At 42.1% G+C, this 10,034-nt stretch overlaps 1 protein-coding gene across 3 annotated transcripts in view; it reads right to left on the bottom strand.

Annotated features, from left to right (window-relative positions):
- Positions 1-322: 322 nt before the first annotated feature.
- Positions 323-10,034, bottom strand: part of NRP1 (neuropilin 1) — a 126,876-nt gene continuing 117,164 nt past the window's right edge. For 2 of the 3 annotated variants that reach the window (XM_079996454.1, XM_079996453.1), the window contains exons 14-17: positions 8,704-8,975; positions 7,514-7,607; positions 5,779-5,835; positions 323-4,662 (exon numbers count right to left, since the gene is read on the bottom strand). In XM_079996454.1, coding sequence (XP_079852580.1) covers positions 4,370-4,662; positions 5,779-5,835; positions 7,514-7,607; positions 8,704-8,975 — 716 coding nt within the window. In that variant the 3' untranslated portion in view covers positions 323-4,369. The remainder of the gene's footprint in view (positions 4,663-5,778; positions 5,836-7,513; positions 7,608-8,703; positions 8,976-10,034) is intronic. The other variant, XM_079996455.1, reaches the window with a different exon arrangement.

Below are 10,034 nucleotides of genomic sequence, written 5' to 3'. Positions count from 1 at the left end.
CATGCACAGAAAAAAAATGTTTCAGTGCAAAGATTGTGTTGTCCGGGGTATCTGTGGCAAGCTCACTCAGTGAGGAACTTTGAGTTGAATAGTTGATAGCTAAAGCCGGTCTTCATAATGTGATGTGGGACATTCCAGAAGTGGATTTTGAACATGGAATTGCCTTCAGTGCTGCTTTGTTTTAGTCTGTTTTCAGGCAAGTTTTCAGACTAGCAGATGAGAATCTTAACATCTGTGCTTGTTAAAAGATGCTTTTAAAAGGCAAGCTGTTTTTTAAAACCAGTACAGCTGTAAGCATAATAAAAGTCATGAAGGTATGGGGTATTTTATGAAAATGTTTAATTCAACTGTTTCTTTGGAATGTAGTAGTCATTGTTTGGAAATTTTAAATTACAATTCAATCCTATGTGTCCCCCCCACCCTTTTTTAAATGCTACTCAGTGTCCGAGAATACAAACGTCATTTAAAGTTAAGGCTTCGCTGTTCATTTTGAAATAACAATTTAAAAGTGTCATATTGTCATAGAAAATAAAAAAATTCTGTAAAAAAATTTGCACAAAATTTTATGATGGTACAAAACATGAAGCAATAATATACCAGTAAAATGAATTCATTTTACTACAGAAGATTTTTATAAGTTTTTTTTGATAAAGAAAAAAATATGTTATTTTACACTTTCAAAATTATGAAACAATCTAAAACAATATAAACTGAACATTTCGTAACACTGCCTTTACAAATTAATAACTTTATAAACATATATTTTTTAAATATATTTATCAGTGCAAGATACTTTCTTTTCCATCTAAAGTTGCAGTATCGTTTTTCCTTTGCTTGAAAGGGCAGTTTTCATTCAATTCCTGTTTGAAGAAATCATATCCCTTGTTCTTCCGTTCTAGCATTAAACAGCCCCAGCACTGGGGTTTCCTTATTCTGTTCATACAAATTTGCACTCTGGCTCATCAGCTCCAAAGGTCTATGTTGACATATCTGCTGGAATAATATTCACGGAATTCCCCCTTCCCTATTCTAGGATGTGACAGTGGCGCAGCAGCCAATGCTCCCCATCACAGGCATTGAGTTGCTGGCACGGGAAATTTTAGATGAAGCCATAGGAAAAAGGGTGCAATGCGCCAAGCACTACTGTTGTAGAGCTTGATCTGTTTCCGTGGAGTTGGCACACACTGAAACAAATGGAGGATGCACACTGGCAGTGCCTGGTGGATTGCAGCCAAAAGCTTTACTGTTCCAACTAGAACAAAACAAATAGCTAACCCCACATCCATTTAAACAAATTGAAATGTTTTTTGAATGAGTTTACTTGGGCTTCCCCCTCCCCTCTGTGATAGTCATGAGTCTATATTCATGCTTGCATCTTCCATGTTGCTCCCGGAGAGAGGCTTGTGATACTTCTCTCTTCACATGAGCAACTTAAGATCCATGCAACGTCACTTAAAAGGTTTTAAGCGGTCCTCTGGAGCAGAGAACGTGCCGCTTCTGGGTTTGGTTCTGCACTAAATAACATTTGGTGCATTCAATATGAACCAAATAATAGTAGAGGTTGTACTCTACTGGGGTTGGTTCACACATGCATGTTTATGACGTGTTTCATAGTGATTACCCACACGTGTGAATGATGCATCAAATATTTTTTTTTTTAACACATTATCTAGCATCAGCTCAAAACACAATATTCTTCTATGGAGACAGTCCACAGAATTAACTGAGAATCACCCCAAGCTGAATAATGAAGTGATGAGATAAAGTGATAAGGAAATGCCATTGTTCAGTGGTAGAGCACATGCCCAGGTCAATCTCCGGCACACTTAAGATTTAAAAGCTTATCATACAGCAGATTTAAGAAAGACCCTTCTTCACTTGAAACTTCAGGGAGGTTGGTATAGTCAATATCAGGCTAGATGGACCAATGGTGTGACTCAGTGGAAGGCAGTTTCTTCATTCGTATGTTCATGCATGTGTGAACCAGTTTTTCTCAATGACGAAACATGAGCTTGGCTCATTGTTTCCAAGTTCTGCCAAGTGCATATCTTTGCAACTAAACCCACCAACCTTAAACGATGTTTGCACTCATTTAGGTCACGGATCTTAAGATGCTCATGTGACGAAAGAAGAGTCAATAATTACATAACACAACTAAATATTACATGAAACAAGTGCAGTCAAAAAATATTTCAGCTTGCTCTTCCCTTTGGGATAATTAACTGGCAAAGTGAGCCAATTTCAGTATAGGTTGGATATCTAAAAGCTGAATCACATGCTATGTTTCGTTAAGGTGATTTTTCTCATGGTAAATATTGAGCCTAAAATACAGCCTTGTGTGAGCGATATTCCTGGAGCAAAGCATAGTTTTCAAAGTTTTGCTCTGCTACAGTAAATACCAGCTCACACCATGTCAAGGTGCATTTGAACAAAACATTTGCCATACGCACAGCACTGAGGTGGCAAAATCACCTTGTGGTGATTCTTGTGGTCATTTAAGATCTTATTTCAGAAAATCATTTAATTCCTAAATGCACTGCATCAGTTATCAATTACTTTTTATAGACATTAATTTCAACATTAAGTCAGCTGTTCCTGAAGGGGAAAAAACGTGGACCTACAAATAATTTGTATACACAGTGCTCTTAGAAGAGTAATTTGCAACAAAATCCCCATGTGGTTTGGTACATTCTCTGTTTGAATGTTTTGTCCTCATTTAGGATTAATATGTTATGTACTGAATTTTGTTTAGCAAGCAACTTGTTGATCAAGCCAACATAAGCACCATCTATGTGTAGCAGCATCAGTGTAACCCTAATTAGCACAAATCAATCCTACACCGAGACGACCACTTTTAAATTGGACAGCAAGGCTCAGAGATGGCAAGAATGGCCTTTACTTTGCAGGAAAAATTATTCATTGTCGTCTATGAATATGAATGCATGGCTTACTTAAGGGGAAAAAACAGATACTGTCACTTTATGCTGTTAACAAGAAAACCCAAAGTTCAACTTTGGAGGGTAGAGTTAAGAAATTTCCCTTACTTTAGAAAAACAAAACAAAACACAACACAACACAAAAGTCTAATAAAATTATTTTTGCCATTACCAGCAAATTAAAGCTGCATTTCCCTTTCCTTGGCAATGGCAAATGCTTATGCAACAATCTACATAGAGACAAAGAGGAGGAGAGAGCAAGAGAGAGATCGCTTATATTTGAAAATACATTCTATATGAAAGAACCGTAAAAGGAGGAGGAAGGCAGGAGATATTGCAGCTTTGTACAAAAATGGTCCAGAGACATGAAACTGAAATACAAGGAAGTGGAAGAATCAAGCCACCAGGTTGTCCCGTTTGCTTAAGCCCTTGCCTTCCCAAGGTTTACTTACGCTAAAATATACTTTCTCATTAGTCAGTGAGCCCTTAGGGTAAGTAAATAAGGACAAGGACTTTTAACTGGAGAAAGAGAGAGAGAGAGACAAAGCTGGAGTTGATGATAACACAATGAGAAGCAGTACAAACAAAAAGGCACTTGAGAGGACACACACTAGCCAGTGCCAAGGACTTTTGCTTTGTTTTTGTTACAGTGTTAGGCAGTACACTTGGTTCGCCGGTTGTTTCTGGGTGATGGCACATGTTTCTTGTATGGAATTCACAAGCACAAAGTTTAGCACAACACTGAGAAACATCAATAAAATTCTGACTGTATTGCTTGGTAAACAGAGCTGACACACTAGACCAGTACTGATGCTACCAGTACTTTTGTTTTGTTTCAAAAGCACCCCTAAACCTCCATTGCCTATGCACAACACAAGCAATTATACACAAATACAGGTTCAGGAATCCACCAAGTTGCTGTTGCTCCCAAATGTTTTAGTCTTCTTCTGGGCACTGAGCTACAGAGAGCGTGTCCATCTAAAGGACCCCCACCGGAATACACTTTGTGACAGCATCTTGGATTTTTGCACAGTAAAAAGTAAAACTTGCTCATCAAAAGTTGCAGAGGGGGCTGGAAGGAGGAAGGAAACAAACCAAGAGGGAGGCGGGGAGGGAAGGCAAAATGAAAGCAAAACAAAACATCCCTTCTTAAGTCAATCATACTTGGTCTCAACACCAGCATTTGATTATTTCAAATTAAAACAGAAACAGAAGTAGACTGTACATGATTCAGATTGTTTAACACAGATTGTTGTCCAAGTTTTAGGATATCTGTTACACTCACTGAAGCTCCTGAGAAAAGCTTGGCTCAGCGTCCTCAACGCAGTTTCCAGGCTGTACAGTAATAGAAGATCCACAGTTCCCCAGCCTTAAGCTGGTTACATGTTCTTCTGCCTCAATTCTCTAAAACTTCTTCAGCTGCTCCTACATCTTCATGCCTCTGAGTAAGTATTCTGTGCGTTCAGTTTGTCTTTTTTCAATTTCACACCATCCACCAGTTCGAAATTGTAGTTCTCCAGGGCAGACAAGTTCCTGTCTGACATCCCATTGTGCCAACAGGCGCAGTACAGAATGACACCGCAGATCGCCCCCAAAAGCACGCCCAGTGCACTCATGGCTATGATGGTGATTAGAATAGGGTCAAGAGTCTTCAGCACGTTTCCTGGCTTTCTGGAGATGTTGTCGTTGAAAGTCTCCCCGTTCTCATGATAATCAGGAGTAAAACCTGCAGGGGAACAAAGAGCAACAGTGAGGATGTGACTCGGGCATCTAAAGCTGAGGGAGTGAATGAATGAAAGACTGGTGTGAGGATGTGAATGGTGTGTGTTCAGTGACAGAAGATGGAGTTGATACATTTGAGATGGGGGTTGTTTTGTTCCGTTTTTATGGATGGGTGTGTTCAATGTGTTTTAACTTAATTCTGGGCCCAGTTCTAGTGCTGGTTTCGAAACAGTTTTGGATTTGGATATCTAGAGGACCATGTTATGTACTGAGCGTGGATCCTAGAACAATAGGCAGGTAGGATCCTAGAAGGCAGCAACCTGATTGGTCTGCAGGAACCGCCTAATCCGGCTCCTGGAGGAAGTGACTCAGCAACCTGATTGGCCTGCAGGAACAGTCCAGTCAGGCTCCAGGAGGGGAGTTGAATCAGCCAATCACACGGGACCCATTGTGTAAATAATGTATATACAGTGGTACCTCGGGTTAAGAACTTCATTTGTTCTGGAGGTCCGTTCTTAATCTGAAACTGTTCTTAACCTGAGGTATCACTTTAGCTATCACCTAAAAACAACACTGTTTAGACACACTTCTCAGCAAAGCAGCCTGGACATAATTCAGTATCTACCGTATTTATTATGCCTTTTATTTATGTTATTTTGCTGATTACTGCCATCATGATGATTGTTAGCTCCTAGACTACTGGCAACGATCCCTCTCTCACACCACCTGCCATGTCCTGAAAAACAACAACAGCTTCCAACTCTACAGTTATATGATTCTATTTTAAACAGAGGTTGCAAGGCCATCTGTCAGGGATTCTTTAGCCGCGATTCCTGCATTGCAGGGGGCTGGGCTAGATGAACCCTGGGTATACTTCAAACTCTACATTTCTCTGATTCTATGAACAACTATTGTCTGCTACCGTCTGTCCCAGGCTTAACAGCTTTCAAGGGGATTTTATACATTTTTAAAACCCATGTACAAATGAAACAAGGGCTGTGTACACAATCAAGCCCTGCATATATTACACAGAAAAGATCTTACTAGAATGGCGATTAAAATCAATTAATATGCTGCCAAGATTCACATGGCAATAAAATCATTATTTTAAACCCTGTACCTGTTTGATTAATATCTGGCTCTACTTTGGCTTTCTTGCTCCCTGCGTCGTTTGACTCTGGCGAAGGAAAGAGAATTGACATTGATTATTAGGGTAACAAATACTGATTGGCTATCATGCTGGCAATAATGGTATTGAGGATTTTCCTCCTGCCTTAGAGCATGATTATGTCAGCTTGACAGAGCTGTTCATTACACTGGTCTCCCAAAATTAGCTAAGGGGGGGGAGGGGAAGGTTAAAAAAAATCCCTCCCACTGCCCCAACTTGGCACAGTTTGAGAGTTATCAGCAGGGGTCTTCTGTTTCTGGAAAATGAAAATCAGTAGGCAAAATTAGCATGTTTCATTCATTGTATTTATAATCTTGGAGCCCGGTGCTATAAAACACTTAATCATATACAAGCAGCCCTTAGCGTCAAGAAAGAGTTTTGCTGGCTACAGAGCACAAGCAAGGGATTTTGGATGTGTTGTATGAACTGTGAAATATAAATCCTTCGACCACAATCCCATCTAGGAATAACCCACCTAAATGACAAGGAGCGTGTGAGATTAACTAGGAAGTCAGCTTCTAGACTGCTAGGGAGCAACTCTCTTATAAATAACCAGCTTCTTCATGTGAGTGGTTATTGTGATGCATTCAGAAGATCACCCACCAAGGGCTGAACTGGATTGGAGTCTACAGCTGTAATAGCTATAAATAGTACTGTATAAACGGAGGATGAGGATGATTTCAAGCAGAAAAATAGCAGATGGGAGGGGTGCTAAATCCTTCACTTGCCAACCACTTCTCCGCTGCATTCCCTTCCCAAGGCTATTTCCCCCTCTAACAAGCTTATTTCTGGTCTTCGAGCTGGAAAGTGATGGGAGGGAATGGGTTGTGTTGCTGGTGGGAAGCAGCACTTTCCCCCCACCTGCTGCCTTTCTGGGGGAAATATCCTCCCCAAGCACTGCTTTTCATCACAAGCTCCATTTGAAGCCATGAGGCGGCTGCCATCAAATCTACTTCTGGTATGCCTCCAAAAACTCATTACAAAACTATTTGTTACCAGTAGCAGCCTGTGCGTTGGGAAGGAGCCAGCCTCCTGACATGGGTGTTACTGCAGTTTACCTGGACTGGGGTGTAGCAAGGAGACAGCAATGTTGAGGGTGCATGGATGCTCATGCCCATGTGTAGTCCTAGCCCCAACTTCATTACTGCTCCTCTGCCCCACACTTGCCCTGCCCAGGTAAAGGGACCCCTGACCATTAGGTCCAGTCGTGACCGACTCTGGGGTTGCAGCGCTCATCTTGCTTTATTGGCAGAGGGAGCTGGCGTACAGCTTCCAGGTCATGTGGCCAGCATGACTAAGCCGCTTCTGATGAGCCAGAGCAGCGCACGGAAACTCTGTTTACCTTCCCACCACAGCGGTACCTATTTATCTACTTGCACTTTAACATGCTTTCGAACTGCTAGGTTGGCAGGAGCAGGGACTGAGCAATGGGAGCTCACCCCGTTGCGGGGATTCGAACCACCGACCTTCTGATTGGCAAGTCCTAGGCTCTGTGGTTTAACCCACAGCGCCACCCGCATCCCATGCCCTGCCCAGGTAAGCTGCAGCAACACTGAAGTCAGAAAACTAATTATAAAGAATTTACTACATAGAGGCAGGATCCTGTATCTATTTACAAAGCTGCCATTATCAGAATTAATAGTGCTCTGAATGAGTTATCTGGTAGCTCCTGTCAGATTATACTTACTTCGGCATTCCTCAGGTGCTATGTGGTTGTCAAAGTTAATGTCATCCACTGCAATTCCTCCATTTCCTATTCCAATTTCTCCTTCTACCATCACCTGGAAAAATTAAATGACTTGTTTGCTTGTTTACAGTTAATAGCTAGAAGCAGAATCCTTAACCAGTCCTTAGGCCAACATGCCACTGAAGAGTACAGAGTCATATGATTTGTGTGTCTACCTATCAAGGCTGAAGATATATCATAGATTTCTCAGCTTTTCTGGAGTTATGAATTAGCAACAATAGAGGTAGTGAAGGAGTTGTGGAATTCACTCTCTCAGGAGGCTTGGCTGCTACAAACTTTGCTACCTTTTTAGTGCCAGGGAAAGAATCTATTTTAAGAATTCTTCCACACTTTCAAAGTTTAATAGTTGTTCTAGCTGCAGCAGCTTTGTACTGTCTATTTGTATTGTTATTATATTTGTGTACAGTGGTACCTCGGGCTAAGTATTTAATTCGTTCCGGAGGTCCCTTCTTAACCTGAAACTGTTCTTAACCTGAAGCACCACTTTAGCTAATGGGGCCTCCTGCTGCTGCTGCGCTGCCGGAGCACAATTTCTGTTCTCATCCTGAAGCAAAGTTCTTAACCCAAGGTACTATTTCTGGGTTAGCGGAGTCTGTAACCTGAAGTGTATGTAACCTGAAGCGTATGTAACCTGAGGTACCACTGTACTTTCATCCTGTTTTACAATATGGAAGCGTGGCTGAAAGGTGGTTATGTAACATTTTAAGATAATGAAACTGAGAAGTTGGAGTGAGAAACAACCCTTGTTACAGAAGAAACAAGGCGACATTTTAAAAGTTTAACATCACAGTTGCACTCAACTGTCTGCCACGGGATACAGACTGCAAAATCTGAATGCCCATAATAGATCAGGGCACAAATGCAGCAGGTGCTTGGCCCTGGCTTGATGAACATGTGAACCTGCCTATACCGAGTCAGAGCAGCACTGACTGCAATGGCTCTTCAAGGTCTTCTGCTGAGAGAAGTCTTTCCCATTTTGAGATCATTTTAAATCAGGGGTGGGGAACTCAAATCATGGTCTCTCCTGCCCTTTCTCTGTGCCTCTGAGGACTCATTCCAGGTTACATTGCCTCCCCAGCCACACCCACTATCCTCAAGCTAAAAGTTTGTGCCTGTATTTATTTGCCTACCTGATAATGCTTTGCAGACTTATGGAGCAGGACCCGGCCTTCTTTCCAGCTGTTTCCCTGATTTCCAGCCAGCATCCACAAGACCTGATCATACTCTCTATGCGTCTGGTACCGCAGCTTGATCCTCAGTGTGCCAACTTGTTCGCCCAGCATATGATACCAGAACGTCATGCAGACTGCAGAGTTCTGCGGGTTGATGATGGGGCTGATGAGCCGTGCAACTTTGCCTTTCTGGTTTTCATCAGCTTGTGAGTAAATGAAATTGCCATCTCCTGCTGTGACAAACATACTGCATTAGAAATAATGGCCCGCTTTTGGTTCCCTTAAGCCTGATGAACCTCAAGTATTCCAAAACTAATCTAGCCTTTTTAGAAAAATAGATTTGCAATGGAAGCGTCTTGCAGGTTACCCTGTGCTCTCGCCTCTGGCTGCATCGATTCCTTTCAAGTAAGTCAAGGTTGTTCCTTCATCTGTATTCCTGTCCCATAAAAGAGAACATGTGGCACTGTGGATCATTCAGGTGATGGTGTGGACCAGTCTTCCCCAACCTGTTGCCCTTTGGACTACAACTCTCATCAGTTCCTGGTCAATGTGAACAATGGCCAGGGATGATGGGAGTTGTAGTCCAAAATGCCTGGAGGGCAACATGTTTTGAAAAGATGGTGTTGGCAAAAAGGACAAGAGTCTCAATGGGACACCATGCATAAGTAGGCAGGATAAGCTGGAGGGACCATGGCACCACAGAAGGAGGCCGTGAGTTTGCTTAGCAAAACAAGCCCCAGTTGATGTTAGGTTTCTGTTTGTGCCACTGTGCAGTGCTTGGAGTCACAAGACTGTTTTGCATTCCAGACATTCCAGACTGTTGGAAGTCTCACGGAAGACAGGAGACGGATGTGATGTTTACTGGTTTCCTGCTCCTTTGTTTTCCAATTGCTCTCTGCCTTTCACAGAGAGAGCATGTATATTTCTTTTCTGTCTGCGTAGTGAGAAATAAAACTCTTTGCAATGTAGCTCATATTTCTCGTCCTTCCCTGCTGCTGGATACTCTGCGTAATGAGGGAACGTGCCTGCAGCCTTATCAGAAGCTCAGGTCGTTAATCATTGTCGGAGGCGATTCCGAAGGACTCGACCAGAGGATGAGCTTTTCCAGTTTGGTTGTAGCGGAGGCTCCGACAGTTGAGAGGAACTTATTTCTTTATTATTTCTTTTTATACACTGCCTGTCTGCTGTGGATTCCTGCTTGGTGCAGCTAGTGAGGGTCAATAACAGGCAGGATGAGAGAAGGAATTGGTGGGAGGAGGCGGTATAATTTCAAGTTTGTAAAGAGAGAC

Source organism: Podarcis cretensis (genome assembly GCF_951804945.1).
Source record: "Podarcis cretensis genome assembly, chromosome: 12".
Lineage (NCBI taxonomy): Eukaryota > Metazoa > Chordata > Lepidosauria > Squamata > Lacertidae > Podarcis > Podarcis cretensis.
This window is presented reverse-complemented; position numbering and strand designations above follow the sequence as displayed.